Source organism: Podarcis muralis, chromosome 2, assembly GCF_964188315.1.
Source record: "Podarcis muralis chromosome 2, rPodMur119.hap1.1, whole genome shotgun sequence".
NCBI classification, from domain to species: domain Eukaryota; kingdom Metazoa; phylum Chordata; class Lepidosauria; order Squamata; family Lacertidae; genus Podarcis; species Podarcis muralis.
In genome coordinates, this window is record NC_135656.1 from 5,371,334 (window position 1) to 5,387,179 (window position 15,846).

The following is a 15,846-nucleotide window of genomic DNA, read 5'->3' on the forward strand; positions in this document are numbered from 1 at the left end:
TCCCAGGCCCTAGGCCAACACTCCAACCACTGCAGCAGACAGGCTCCCTTTCACCCTGGTTACCATGACTAAGCCATGGGTAGGCAAACTAAGGCCCGGGGGTCGGATCCGGGCCAATCACCTTCTAAATCCGGCCCACTGATGGTCCGGGAATCAGCATGTTTTTACATGAGTAGAATGTGTCCTTTTATTTAAAATGCATCTCTGGGTTATTTGTGGGGCCTGCCTGGTGTTTTTACATGAGTAGAATGCGTGCTTTTATTTAAAATGCATCTCTGGGTTGTTTGTGGGGCGTAGGAATTCGTCCCCCCCCCCTCAAAAAAAATATAGTCCGGCCCCCCACAAGGTCTAAGGGACAGTGGACTGGAAAAGTTTGCTGACCTCTGGACTAAGCTGTTATCATTTACAAGACTAGTGCCACATTTGTAATGTTTTACATTGCTCAGATAATGGAGCACTTTGCAGTTTATATCAGCCACCTTGAGCTTCTTTTCATCACGCCAGGGCATAAATGGGCAAAAAGCAAAGCCTACTTGGGTCCTTCAGGCCCTGAGTCACTCTGCACTGAACTCTGCTACCCTCTTTCAAGTGGAAGTCTTTTAGGGAGGAGGGACAGGGTCTGCGTGCAAAGCACAGGTCACAGTGAGACCCTTGAACACGGTTGGCATAGTCCTAAGCCAAATGTCTCCAGTATCTGACTCCATACAGAAAGATGTGGGTACATCATTTTGATGAGTTCATCTAACGGCTCGCTAGTTCCCGCAAACACAGCTCGCACTGACCAGAGGTGCTATTCATTTCTTCTTAAAGCTTAGCTGCAAATGGAAGCATCTAGCTCAAAAGGTCTTCAAAAAAATGGTAGGAAGATGCCAGACCGGCTTATATTTAGAAATTCCCTTCGACAGCCTGCCCCAAATGCTACACCCACTATTCTTAATCGTGTGGCCCTAAAATGAGCAGCAGAAGCAGCATTTCCTGTATAGGAGAAAACAGAGTGAGGAGTAGGTGGTGAGTCAGAGAGAAGCATTCCCCAAATGCCAGTGCTGCTAGGCCTGCCAAGACAGATTCCGTGGCACAGAGAAGGGGATCTTTTTCCTATACTGTGAGATTTCTGATCTGCTTAGACAGGCACCTAACAGGATCTAAACAACCAAGCCTTGCCAGATAATACACTTCGGTAACAGCCACCTGCCTGCTTGCATGTGACCAAAATAGCCTCCGGGTAATCTGGCAGGGAGGTTCTCATAAAATTAGAAGAGTTGGCCCATTTTTTAAATCTTTCAGGCCATCTATGCTACAAATAGCTAAATAATATATGTATATGTGGGCCGACAAGTTCATTAAAAAAGGGTGACCTAGTAACTTCGGGGGACTTTCTTGCAAAACTGTGTGTCTGTGTGTCTGTATCAGCACAAACATTTTGGCTTGCCCAACAGAACTACCTCCCTTCTCCTCCTTGTGTTCTGTTATGGGGGTTCTCCTGACCCCAACCCCCAGATCTGACCGAGGGCATGCAAGGGGAGGAGATGGGAGAAGCCCTTGCACTGGCCCCAGCTAGCAGCTGAATTTGACCCCTACTTTAGATAGGTAAAGGTAAAGGGACCCCTGACCATTCGGTCCAGTTGTGGCCGACTCTGGGGTTGCGGCGCTCATCTCGCTTTACTGGCTGAGGGAGCCGGCGTACAGCTTCCAGGTCATGTGGCCAGCATGACTAAGCCGCTTCTGGCAAACCAGAGCAGTGCACAGAAACACCGTTTACCTTCCCGCCGGAGCGGTACCTATTTATCTACTTGTACTTTGACGTGCTTTTGAACTGCTAGGTTGGCAGGAGCAGGGACCGAGTCGAGGGAGCTCACCGCGTCACAGGGATTCGAACCGCCGACTTTAGATAGTTGTGCTTTTTAAAACCACAATTCCTACTCATCCCATGCAACTCAGAAGGCTATAATATCAATTTTAAAAACCTTCCAACTTCCCCTTAAAGTATGCAACTCTTTGGCACAAAGGCTATTTGGAGACAAATATGAGATTTTCTAAACTTCTGATAGCGGAGATTATTTTTCGGAATTAAAATTGGAGGCGCTGCTCCATGCTTACTGCTGAAAAGATTTACCGGTAGTTTCACAGTTTAAAAATAAGAAACCATCTGGTCACATCAGAGAGTCACATCCACTAGGTATGCTCCATGACTAGAAGCAAGAAAGCCCACAGATGTGACTCATGGAAATAAGCAATATATTCTCTGCAAGATGGGCAGGCAGAGAAAGCACAGGTAACTCAACTGGATCATTGCAATGGATGTTACAGCAGAGATGTAACTGACAGAGAATTGCTCTCTTCAGAAAGGGAGCCCAATTGGGTGGAGGCGTGTCCAAGGCAGTGAGTTATGCAGATATACAACAGGCAGGTGAAGCTTTTAGGAGCCTTGAACATTAAATCAAATGGTACTGTATTGGCCCGAATATAAGCTGCACCCAAATATAAGCCGCACCTTTAAAATTGGGGGGGACAGGACAGAAAAAATACCCAAATATAAGCCGCTCCATTCCTCGCTGCTCCTGGCTGCATACCCTTCCTGGCCTTGGGGGAGAGGACTGGGGACTATGTGTGCACCGCTTTGCCACACTCCTGCCGCTGTTTGCCCCATGCTCCTGGCTGCATACTATATGTTTGCAAATATAAGCCACACTTTAACTTTTCATGTACAGAATGGGGGGGGGGGGGAGTGAGGCTTATATTCAGGCCAATACGGTATTTCTGATGGCACACCAGCAAATCTCACACAGTTACTGATTCTTCAAGGTTCTGCAGTTAAGTGAAACAACATGTAGCCTCCTGGTTCAATCTTGGAACAGGGAAGGTGTGGGTTCAGAAGATAGAAGGCATTCAGAAGATAGAGTGCCTCCCGTTAGCTTTGGCTGGTGGCCCAGCTGCACCCCTATCTGGACAGGGATAGCTAACTTTGTCTTCTGTGCCCTGCTAACTTCTAAGTTAGATTACTGCAACACATTATACATGAGGCTGGCTCTGAAAACAGTTTAGAAACTTCAGCTAGTGCAGAATTCAGCGGCCAGGTTGCTCACTGGGGCAAGACGGTTTGAGCATATTACACTGATCCTGGCGCAACTGCACTGGCTGCCAACTGGTTTCTGGACCAAATTCAAAGTGCTGGTTTTGACCTATAAAGCCTTTGATAGTTAAGGACCACAAGACCTCAAGCACCGCCTCTCCCCATATGAACCAGCCCAGATGCTGTGATCATCCCCTGAGGCCCTTCTTCATGTACCCCCCCCCCCCCAGTTTTGGGAATGCAGGATCTGATTTCTCTCCGCAGGGCCTGTAAGACAGAGTTGTTCCGCCTGGCCTTTGGCTTGGAGCCAATTTGATTCCCTCCCTCCCTCTCTTTCTTTTTTCTTTTCCTTCTCCTCCTGCGATGAGGCTACATTTTAATATTTTAATGTTCCGTTATTTTAATGTTGTATTTTATTTTTGTTTTTAAGTTGTAATCATTCAACTTGTTTTTATTATTGCTTGTAAGCCGCTCTGAGCCCGGCCTTGGCTGGGGAGTGTGGGGTATAAATAAAAATTATTATTATTATTATTCAACCAGGCATTCAACTGATTATATCATTCTATAGCTTTTTAAATATGTTCGTAGGAGAGGCTTTGTTTTTGATCTTGTTTTTATTATGTATTGTGTGTTCTCATTTTGTATTTTAATGTTGCGAACCACCCTGTGATCTTCAGGTGAAGGGCAATAACCATATTTAATAAATAATAAAACAATATTAAATCCAGGTAAATGGGTCATTTTGGACAGACCCATGCTAATCCCAGCTTAGAGGAAAAATCCATCAGAGAAAGGATGTTGTCATATCTGCAAAGGGGCTTGCCGTCCAGATGAACTATTAATGCAGAGAATTCTTTGTGCGGCTGCCAGTCTCAGAACATTGTCTGACTAGCCTTATTTTTTTCAAAACATGCAAGAATGGTTTCCCTCTCCCCCTCCCGCCCCAAAGTAAGATAATATCTTGCCTTCTGGTTTAAATACTCAGAACCTAATCTAGCTGCTTCCTATTAGCTGCAAAGGTTCAAGTCTGATCCAATCATCTCTCTCTATCTCTCAACACACAAAAAAACATTACCAAGAAAAAGATAATGCATCTCCACTTAAAAACACACAAGACATTTTGCAGGTTTTAAAGCTTCAGGGTTTCTCGCAAAAGTGGATCGAGGAAAACTGACCAAAGAGGAAGGGGGGCATTGCTACCCTAACTACTGCTGGGCCACAGGAGTAGTACAGTGAGAGAGAGGGTGTATGAGCTGGGCAAACACAGCGGTGTGGTGTGTGGGTTCGCAGGAGGAGACAGGCACACAGTGGGTGGATCAGCACAGTAGGAGCTATGGGGTTGAAGAGCCAATAGGGGAAAGCCAGAAGGGATGCAGGAAGCAGAGCCATTGAGGCTTGAGGAGCGAAATGTAGTAGCAAAACATGCTCTCATCACATTTAAGAAATGGTGTCAAGCTTCAACTGTATGCACATTTAGCTGGAAGTGAAAATAGTGGGATTTTGCTTCCAAGTAAATCTGAAGAGGTTTGGGCTGCACAACACCATAATCCTAAACCCTGCACACTGGCAGAGCACATGTTTTTCATGAAGGAGGTGCCAGGTTCAATCCCTGACATTTCCAGTTAAAAATACCAGATAAACACAGGGGTGGGAAACCTCACACCCAGTGGGCCAAATATGACTCTCCAAGCCCATCGACCTGACCCTTGGGACTCTCCCCAGGCCACACACGCTCCTCCAGAGCCTCTCTATGGCTGGAAGGCTTCCTTTAACTGCAATAATGCCTCTTAGCTGCTTGGAAGGAGGGTGTGTGGATGAAATGCAGCCTACTATAAAAAAGGATGTGTCACCTCCACTGTTCTGTCCACTTTTCCTTCATGCCTCACCCACCATTGGAATGTGGTCCCGAGACTCCCTGAGGGAATGAGGCGCTTAGGCTGAAAGAGGTTCCCCACTCCTGAGGTAATAGGACCCTTCTCTATCCAAGACCCTGGAGAGCCCATGCCTTGCCACCCAAAACTGGTTTTGTGAGTTACCACTGTTTATTTAATCCCCCAGAAAATACAACCTCAGGATAACACTTCATGCAACAGACTTCATGCTGTCATAAAGGAGTGTCAACTGTAGTAGATAATAGTGAGTTATGTGGACCAACAATCTGGCCCAATATAAAGCAGCCTCCTCCTTTGGTGCTAAATGGTTCTTAAAGGTAAAGGGACCCCTGACCATTAGGTCCAGTCGTGACAGACTCTGGGGTTGCGGCGCTCATCTCGCTTTATCGGCCGAGGGAGCTGGTGTACAGCTTCCAGGTCATGTGCCAGCATGACTAAGCCGCTTCTGGCGAACCAGAGCAGCGCATGGAAATGCCGTTTACCTTCCCGCCGGAGCGGTACCTATTTATCTACTTGCACTCTGATGTGCTTTCGAACTGCTAGGTGGGCAGGAGCTGGGACCGAGCAACGGGAGCTCACCCCGTCGCGGGGATTCGAACCACTGACCTTCTGATCGGCAAGTCCTAGGCTCTGTGGTTTAACCCACAGCGCCACCCGCGTCCCTTAAATGGTTCTTGGGCTGATATAAATTGCAACATGGAGTTAGGATGCCTTAGGGCCACTTAGGCCCTTCTTTCACAGCTTGTTCACAGAGGTCATCCAGAGATGTGATGTTAGCTTTTCCCCAGTTACAAAGGCACAACTAGAGCTGACTCCATGCTGTGGGAACATGCTTCCAGCGGAGATTTAACACCCAGACACCCTTGCTTTTGACTTTCAGGCATCTCTTATAAAAGGCAAGTAAGCCAAAAGTCAATTCAAGCCACTTACTCCTAGGAATGAAACTTGCTTATTTTTAACGCAAGCGGTTATTTTAACGCAAGATTCCAGATGTTTGAACTGCAACCCAAAGGCCTCAGCAAATGAAGCTGGCCAAGCGCAGCAGTTCAAGTTCTGGGCATCTGTGAGCAAACTTAGGAGCCTGATGTCATCAGTGCAGCGACGAGCAAAAGCAGAAAACTCTCCATTTATGGCATGCAATGAATCGTTTTTATTTTCCACCACTAAGTGCACACGCACACTGTAACCACTCTTTCCTCACCACAGACACAGCCAACCTTCTAAAGTGTGATGGGGAAAAGCTGATTTTGACTTCTTTCTTACTCAGAAACAAAAATAAGTCTGCTGTTTTACACAGACATTGTGTAGCACTAATTTATTTAAGGAAGATTCTTTCAGGCCCTTTGTCTCATCTTTCCACGTTTTAAGCTAGATAGGATTGCAGACATTCAATTTAAAGACAACCGACAGTTGTGTTATTGCACAGCACAGTATCACAATCTCAGCCAGAATGACACCATCCTTAAGTTTTGCCGCCCCCGGATTATTAATTACAACAGGAAAAAGAATGAATTTTAGACCCTCTTTTTAATGTATTGCCCATGTTTACTGCTGTCTTGGGTCAAGGGCTACTGTTATTATCCTAACAAAGTGAAGTCAGCGAGTTTCATGCAATATGAGTGCTTTGACAGTTTCACTACAGAATGAATTTCAAGGGACAATAAGCTTTCGAAGTACCTGGAACATGACCTTCCTTCTTGCTGAAAGCCACAGCCAAATGGACAAACCTATTCCATCTTTAACAGTTCTGCTCCCTCAGCAAGATACTAAAATATATCCACCAAGGCATTGGGGCTTCAATAGTTTCAGAGTCAGCAGTTCCACCTTCCTGGCCCTGGAGTTTGTTGTGCCCCAGTAGATCATTTTTTTAAAAAAGAGGGACAACACTGCTACCTGCACTGCATTTGACAACTTGGAAATCTCAATTTGTTTTTATAGGTTTCTAGTCCTCAATCCTGCAAAGACAGAGTTCGAAGTATGCAGGTTGGCAACATATGGTAACATCTTTGCATCATCAAAACTGATCTTCACTTTGATATTCCTTATTCCCCCCTATTATGAACAGAAGTAACCAGGGCTGGCTCAAGACATGTTGGCACCTAGGGCAAACCACATAATGGTGTCCCCCCTCGCTAGGGAATAAATATCTACTTTGGGAACAAGGGTGGGAAGAGCCCAGGACTGCCCCCTATTCTCCAAGAGGCTGCTGCGGAAGTGACATGGGAGACAGGAATGCCAAGAAGGAGGCAGAGATCCCAAAGAGCACATCACAGCTGTCAATGCCACTGCGGGAGAAGCAACAGGTGGGGTGTTCCTTGGAGGCTGGATCCGCTGCCCCGTGGACCCTGCCACTTGAGGTGGCCGCCTCACCTTGCCTCATGGGTGGGAGGGCCCTGCAAGTAACACTAAACAGGTTACATTTTTGGTACAGGTTGCACATTTTAGCTTCTTTTGCCATAGAATCTGGATTACTTTGGCACAGAATTTTCACTCCAATGCTCCCATTCCTGCCCATAACCATACTAGTCAATAGCTCTGAGGTACCCACTCCCCATCTCTTAGCTTCCCGGAGTCCAAGGAACCTAGCACCCTGCTGCAAGTTCATTTGTCGCATCTAGACTTTGGACCAGGGAGTGCTTGCTTATATCCCTATAGAATCAGGTCCTCTGTTGCCACTATGCAACAAAGCCATACTTGTTGCATCAGGCTATAAAGAGAAATATTTCACTTTTCCATTTTCAGCAGCCACAGGAAAACTGGGTAGCTATCTTACCCAGGGCCCTAACAGTAAGGCCATCTTTCAGCAGCGAGTACGTTTCTGTATCTCCTGTAAGATTTTCTTTCCTCCTTATCAGTAAGACACTGGGCTGAAGGGGGAGCCTCAGCACATTTCCTGCCACAACAGATTTTAACATGTGCATCTCCACCTTATCTTATTTTACTCCACCCATCACATAGAAGGAGAATTGAGACTGATGATCAGGCGCTAGTGAATTATGTTAACACAAGATCGGAAGGGTGGAAGTTGATCAAGCAAAACATAATGGACAGGAGTTTTTTGGTTTTTAGCTCAAGTTCCAGCAGAGGAGAGTTAGAGGAGACAAGGGACAAGCCAGGTGAAAGCAAGTAAAGCCAATAATAGGAGGCAAGGTGGTTTGGGAGTTATATTTGTTAATATAATTCAACCCTGTTAGGCATCTTTTGGCCACACCTACACTTTGCAACAGCAACAACACATTTAATTCTACCTTCCCACATTTAGGGCAATTTATCATGGCTTTCCACATTGCATTTTCTGCTGATGGAATGGGGTAGCTATAAGTCTAGAATAAACACAGGAAAACTTGGGTGGAATTAACCACTTCTCTTCATTTTTATAGGGTCCCCCCAATTTTTTTCATACCTTCACATCTCTAGGGATGTCCACAAATGCCAGTTTGGACACTGGGTGTTACAGAGCCACAGGAGCTTGGAACTGAACAGTTGTTGTTTTCAGTGACCGTTCAGCATTCAGTGTGATGTGCAATCCCAGTTTCAGTTACAAAAGATCCAATTAAAATGGAATTAAGGCAAGCCGGCATGCACTTCGGCCAATGTTAGTGCCCCGCTGGAGAACTAGTTTAACAGTGTGACCCTTAGGACCAGCAAGGGTTGCAGCCCCTGAAGCAATATGGATCTTTCAGCTTGTGCACAGAGGTTTCAGGCTACAGTTAAAGTTCACAAGTTCCATTTGACAGCAAGAGCAGAGCTAAGGTATCACATTCCAAAACTGTCTCCCAATGTTAGCTGATTTCCTGAAGAGACAACATTCTATTCCATAACGCTGACACCAGCTATGCACATCCACATTATCTCATAAGAGCAGCAATTACCACATGGAAAATGATAACCTGTGAACTCACTTTAGATTAGGGTGCTAAAAGCCACATTACAGAACTGAGAGCTGAAAGATACTATCATCGATTTCCAAATACTCAGGTTCTTTGAACATCCCCTGAAACTACAACAGCACTCAAATCAGGGGACACAGTAAAAAAACAGAGGGGTGGTCTTTTTCCACCCAGTCGCCTGTTTTCGTCCCTGTTGGCAGTCTTCTGTTCCCCTGTGGTTTTTTGCTTTTTGGACCACAGATATGGGACTAGAAATGTTCCACCATCACACCCAACTAAATACTAGCTAGAGTGAGTGAAAGGTATGGAGAGGTGTGTTTCTCTTGTAAGAAGCCATGGGCTTAGGGGGGGGTCACTTGCCCCCCATCAAGTAAAACAATAAAAATACTTAACTGACCAATCACATCATTTCTGCCCCCCCAACAAAAGTCCTTCCCCCCCAACAAAAAAACCTGGCTACGCCCATGTAAGGTGCCATGTAAGACACCAACGTAAGATAGAAGGATATCGCGACACACACAGAGATTCCAGGAAAAAAAATAGAGAGAGAAAAACTAAATTCCTGCTGTTTTATTCCTTTTCTTGGCTAGATATTCTTGTCCCTTACAGGGTTGCTCATTCAACTCCTCCTTAGTATTTATGTAAAGGGAGGGCAGAGAAAAGACAAGAAAGAAGCAAGACAGGCATGGCAGAAGACAGTGCCAAGATTTGTGCATGAGCTTGTTAATAGGAGGATGGGAAAATGTACCTGTTTCCAGGAAGGGCATCTACACTATGGGTACCAGATGTCCCCGTTTCCCGGGGACAGTCCCCAGATCTACAAATCTGTCCCCGGACAAAATCCGTCCTTGGATTTATATTTTAAGTGTTGTAGATTTATTAGTAGTGAATGAATGTTGCATGGTTCAACAGCACAAGACACACCATATGAGGACTGATGGCGAGGCAAAATGGCGAATGCCATGGCAGCGAGCAGCTTCAGAAGCCAGCCAGAGCCAAGTGTGCTACCAGGCTGGCTCTGGGCTGCTGAGACTGCCGCCGCCACTGCCGAGGGGGAACTGGGGATGCCTGGCGCGTCAACTGGGGGAACCGCTGACACACACACCCCGTGACCCAAATCGAGCTGGGAGCGAGAGCACCCAGCCACCCGGCCGACTGCACAGCGGCACTTTGGGGCCAGGAAAACACCAGAGCCGACACAGGGAGAGGGAGGAGAGGAGAAGGAGGAAGGAGAAAAAAGAGGGGAGCCCCGACCTTGCCTTGCCGCCGAGGAGCGGTAGGAGAGCATCGGGAGGGCAAGGACACGTGGCCGAGCCCAGGCCCGACCTGAGCCTACTGCATGGCAGCTAGTGCTCCAAGAGAGCATGCCAGGGCCCAGAGGAAAGCTGCGCGACAGAGGTGACCACAGAAGAGAAGATATTACTTCTTTTTTAAAAAATAGTAACTTTTGGAAAATAACCTTTTTTCTTTCTTTTTTAAAAAGTGTCCCCGGATTCTTAGAAAAAATCTGGTAACCTTAATCTACACAGCTAGAGAAGCACTGCAGAGAGATGGGAGGCAGGAAAGCAGGAAAATCACATAGGGGGAGGGAGGAGGGTTCTGGAAGGAAGTTGTAAGGGGAGCTAAATAGGGAAGCAGATGATAAAATGATGGATCAAAATGGTTAAAGATGCAGAAAGGAAAGCTATCAAGAGAGCAGGAGCAGTTACAAATTGCAGGAGGGTGCAGTGGCGTAGCACCCGGGGCAAGGCAAGTAATTTGCGCCCCCTAACCCGTGGGTTTTGCGCCCCCTAACCTGTGGAGCGCGCCCCCCAGATGTTGCGCCTGGTGCGCCCAGCCTCCCCTGCACCCCCCACGCTACGCCACTGGGAGGGTGCTAAATGCAGCAGCTGTTTTGCAAGAGGGTGTGAACATGTGCTTCTCCCCAAGCCACAGCATCTAGCCAGAGGCTGCTGCCTTCTTCCTTCCACTCCTAGATGCAGTTTCATTTCTTCCCTCATGCAGAGCAGTGAAACATGGAAAGTTACAGGTTGGTGGCTGCAAACACCCTTCTAAGACAAAGCAGCCAGAGGGAGATGATATAATACTACTGCTTAATAATACTTTGCATGTCCGCTGCTACCCTTCCAATAGCCCTGTGACATAGGCTAGTATTATCCCCATTTTGCAGATGAAGCCCAAGGCTAACTGCTTCCCTGTTTTCTTTGCCATGGAGAAGAGGAAGGAAAAACCTGGGATGCCAGCAGAAGCAGTGAGATTCACCTACAGATATTTTGCTTTCCACAGGCCTGGTCAAGACACCCACAAGGAAACTAAGGATGGAGCAGGGCATGGAGTTAGGCATCAAAAATGCAGGAGTGCAACAGTGTATACTACTCAGCATCACTTTATGTAGATTAAAAGACGCCTGATTGATTGTCGCAAGAAAGTAGGTTCTGAGGGCAGTCTGGGGCCACACCGTGCAACCCTCAGCAGGTCTGGACAGTATGTATGAGATCCACCATGGAAGGAAGGTGTTATAAATGCACCAGATAAAAAGCAGCCTCCAAGTGACCAGGCAGGGAAGATTTACAAAATCAAATCATTAGAGGCTTCAAAGGCAGCTGGTGTGTCAAGGCAGACAAACAGAGAAAACATTTTAGTGGGCAAGTAACTTTCACGTGCTCCCTTCTTGGACACGGGATCACCGCCCTGCAACTGTATTTTTACCAATATTTGCCCACTCACCCACCCCTTTCAAAATAAGCCTTGCGGGAGCAGGAAACCGACACCCACGGAAGCAGCCACGCATGTGAAGCTGGGAATGCGTAAATATTCCCTATGAGCGCATCCAAGACGAGAGGATTTGGGCATGGCTGATGTCCTGCGATCCCAAAGCTCGCGCCTTGTTTTGCTGCTCCGTTTCTTCCCTGGGGAACTTCCTCAGCGCTACGGGATCCGAGGGGAGGAATCCCGGAGTCCCCCCCCCCCGACCCCCCAAGTAAAACGGCATAGCCCAGCTCTTACCCAGGCGGGCAGCTCGCTCTGCCCCAGGCTTCGGCCCAGCCCCGTGGCGCTCAGCGCAGCCTCCTCGTCCCCCAGGAACAGCCCGGCCGCTCGCAGCGAGCGCTCCTTGCTCATCCGCCGGCCCCGCCAGCCCATGTAGAGGGCCACGCCGGCCACCACGAAGCCCAGGCTCAGCCCCGCCCGGCCCGCCAGGTACACCGGCAGCAGCCACAGCAGCCGCCGCCCGATCGCGCCCAGCGCCGCCAGCGCTTCCGCCGAGCCGATGCCGCCGGGCAAGCGAGAGCCGCCGGAGCCCGAGGAGACCCCCGCGCCCGGATCCGGCGCCCCCGCCGCCGCTGCCTCCTGCTCCGGGGCCCGCTCCATGGCGCTCCCGCCACAGGAACCCGCCAGTCTCGCACTGCGGCGAAGCCAGCAACTCGCCAGCTCCCGCGGCTGCTGCAGTCCGGGAACGAGGCTCGCTCGCTCCGCCCGCCGATTGGAAGGCGAGCTTCCGAGGGCGGAGCCGAGCTCCAGGCTGGGCGGGACGCCGCGCCCCGTGATTGGGCAGAGGGGGAGGGGAGGAGCCGGGCGGCGGAGCGAAGCCGCGCCCCTCCATTCCGATTGGGCAGCTGCCGTTCCGAGAGAAAGAAAGTAACGAAAGGCTGGCGCCGCCCCCTTTTCTCTCTCGGGCTGCAGCTCCTTCGGGCTGGCCGCTGTCCACACGCCCCGCGGACAACAGAATGGACCCTTCTTTCTTCGAAGGGCTCCGCTGGGTCCTGGGCGGGGAGGGAGGGAGGCGCGGTAGCCCTTCTGTGGTTCCTGAGCCTCGGGGCGCAAGTCGAGCTGCTGCTGCTTTTAATTACAAGAGGTTCCAAAACAAAGTTTCCAAGCACATTAGCAAGGCTTCCTCGCCCTATTCCAGCCCATTCAGAGAATCGTAGAATTGTAGGGTTAGAAGGGACCCTAAGGGTCATCTAGTCCGACCCCCCTCCAATGCTGGAATCTTAACTAGATCATACATGACAGATGCTTAAAAACCTCCAAGGAAGGAGAATTCACCACCTCTTGCGGGAGTCTGTTCCACTGTCGAACAGCTATTACCGTCAGAAAGTTAGTTAATTTCTGTACCGCCCTTCACCCAAGCAGAACAGGGCAGTTTACAATAAAAAAGCACCAAAATACATAACATAGGTAAAGGTACCCCTGCCCGTATGGGCCGGTCGTGTCCGACTCTGGGGTTGTGTGCCCATCTCACTTAAGAGGCCGAGGGCCAGCGCTGTCCGGAGAAACTTCCGGGTCACGTGGCCAGTGTGACGAAGCTGCTCTGGCGAGCCAGCACCAGCGCAGCACACGGAAACGCCGTTTACCTTCCCGCTATAAAGCGGTACCTATTTATCTACTTGCACTTAAGGGTGCTTTCGAACTGCTAGGTGGGCAGGAGCTGGGACCGAGCAACGGGAGCTCACCCCGCCGCGGGGATTCGAACCGCCGACCATGCGATCAGCAAGCCCTAGGCAATGAGGTTTTACCCACAGCGCCACCCGCGTCCCTATGTTTGTTACATAACATAGTAACAAACAAAAATAATATCCTCCCCACACAGAGAATCTTCACAAACTACAAATCAAAGCAATGCACACCTGTGTTACAGCAGCAGCAAAGGTGAGGCACCGCGTGTGAATGGTGTTTGGATGTTGTTGTTTAGTCATTTAGTCGTGTCCGACTCCTCGTGACCCCCTGGACCAGAGCACGCCAGGCACTCCTGTCTTCCACTGCCTCCTGCAGTTTGGTCAAATTCATGCTGGTAGCTTCGAGAACACTGTCCAACCATCTCGTCCTGTCGTCCCCTTCTCCTTGTGCACTCCATCTTTCCCAACATCAGGGTCTTTTCCAGGGAGTCTTCTCTTCTCATGAGGTGGCCAAAGTATTGGAGCCTCAGCTTCAGGATCTGTCCTTCCAGTGAGCACTCAGGGCTGATTTCCTTCAGAATTGATCTTCTTGAATGGATCTTCTTTGATCTTCTTGCAGTCCATGGGACTCTCAAGAGTCTCCTCCAGCACCATAATTCAAAAGCATCAATCAGCGATCAGGCTTCTTTATGGTCCAGCTCTCACTTCCATACATCACTACTGGGAAAACCACAGCTTTAACTATACGGACCTTTGCTGGCAAGGTAATGTCTCTGCTTTTTAAGATGCTGTCTAGGTTTGTCATTGCTTTTCTCTGAAGAAGTTTGGATGTTACTGGACTCCAACTTCCATCAGCGCCAGCCAGCAAGACAAGCGGGAGGAATGATGAGACTCATAGTCCAGCAACATCTGGAGGGCTCTGTCCCTGTGCAGTGCAATAGTGACTATTGTGTGCAGAGTTAATTTTCCCCACTGCGATTCAAAAAAACCACATTCATCTTTTTACACTTCTTTTTTCCAGTGTAGCAAGACTTCTAGATGGCGTTGAATCTTGCTTGCTTGCTCTTTATAGCCACTAACCAGAGCTATCCTTCTGTTTCTGGAATAACAGTATATGAAAATAAAAGTGTAGTTTGGAATGTTATTCGAATTAGCTACTCAACAGTTTGAGAGAAAGGAAATGACTGAATAGGCCATTGGTATTGCACCAAGTGCTTATATTAATACAAATGGTTTAATTTCACACTCATTTTTTAAAAATGAAGTCTAAATATATAGGAACTATCCATACAGCATGCTACAGTTTTGAGGACCTTGTCAATATTTGCCTCATTTTAACCACTAGCTGTCAGTCCAAACTTTGCTATCCCCTCTTGATTCATGAAGACGATCCTGTATCTGTAGGTATTTTAGAAATGTGCCCCAAGCACATCTGTTGCCTTTGCATAATTCTGATGTAAATCTCATTTAGTCTTGAACCAAAACATGAAGTGTGACATGAGGAGCCTCTAAAATACCCTCTCTGTAAAGTTAGAGAACGTCTCCCTTTAAACAACACTTGTTTAGACTTATGAGAATTCAGTGAGACCAATATTTCTAGTTGGAGTCTGAGGCTTCATTTAAAGTCCAATTCTGTAAACTGTTCAGGGACCTTTATTACTGGGTAGTATATTTCCACTGATTTTCATTTAAAAAATAAATGAAATACATACATTCCTCTTTAAACCTCAGTAACCAAATTTTTTAAGTGCTCAAAACTATCCTTGGCAAAGTATATATTCCAATTAGTTTTTATTTCATTGACTCTACCCCTTTCATTGTGGCTTCTCAGCTTTCTACTACACCCCTTCTTCGAGAGAAAATATGTGATTATGTTAAATAACCACAACTTTTGTAGTAAAATTCTAATGTCATGTTGAGGGGTATCCTTAATGCTGGTGAATTCTCTAGATGGGTTCCACAGACCAGTTGCAAGTTCAAGGGCTGAATGTCCAATTACAAAAAACATAGTAACAATTTATATTTTATCATGCAAACTGTACTGGCTTTATCTTATTTGCATGTTGCAGCTCTGCGTACATTTCCTCCTCTTTCTCACTACCCCCACACTAACAACGGTGTCATTTCCCACTTCCCTGCTACTTACCGAAGCACAAACAAACAAACACACTTTCCCTACATCTGAATTCCCAAGACTGGTGCATTTGCCAGCTTGTAACACTGTATTAGTTATTTCCCGCTTGGACTACTGCAATGCGCTCTATGTGGGGCTACCTTTGAAGGTGACACGGAAACTACAACTAATCCAGAATGTGGCAGCTAGACTGGTGACTGGGGGCGGCCGCCGAGACCACATAACACCGGTCTTGAAAGACCTACATTGGCTCCCAGTACGTTTCCGAGCACAATTCAAAGTGCTGGTGTTGACCTTTAAAGCCCGAAACGGCCTCGGCCCAGTATACCTGAAGGAGCGTCTCCACCCCCATCGTTCTGCCCGGACACTGAGGTCCAGCTCCGAGGGCCTTCTGGCGGTTCCCTCATTGCGAGAAGCAAAGCTACAGGGAACCAGGCAGAGGGCCTTCTCGGTAGTGGCGCCCGCC

At 47.9% G+C, this 15,846-nt stretch overlaps 1 protein-coding gene across 3 annotated transcripts in view; it reads right to left on the reverse strand.

The window, feature by feature from the left end:
• ESYT1 (extended synaptotagmin 1) overlaps positions 1–15,846 on the reverse strand; it is a 78,877-nt gene that overhangs the window by 51,379 nt on the left and 11,652 nt on the right. The window contains exon 1 of one of the 3 annotated variants that reach the window (XM_028721356.2): positions 11,859–12,315. The exons of 1 other annotated variant lie outside the window; for it this stretch is intronic. In XM_028721356.2, coding sequence (XP_028577189.2) covers positions 11,859–12,221 — 363 coding nt within the window. In that variant the 5' untranslated portion in view covers positions 12,222–12,315. Of the gene's footprint in view, positions 1–11,858; positions 12,316–15,846 lie in introns of those variants that run through there. One more of the 3 variants, XM_028721357.2, reaches the window with a different exon arrangement.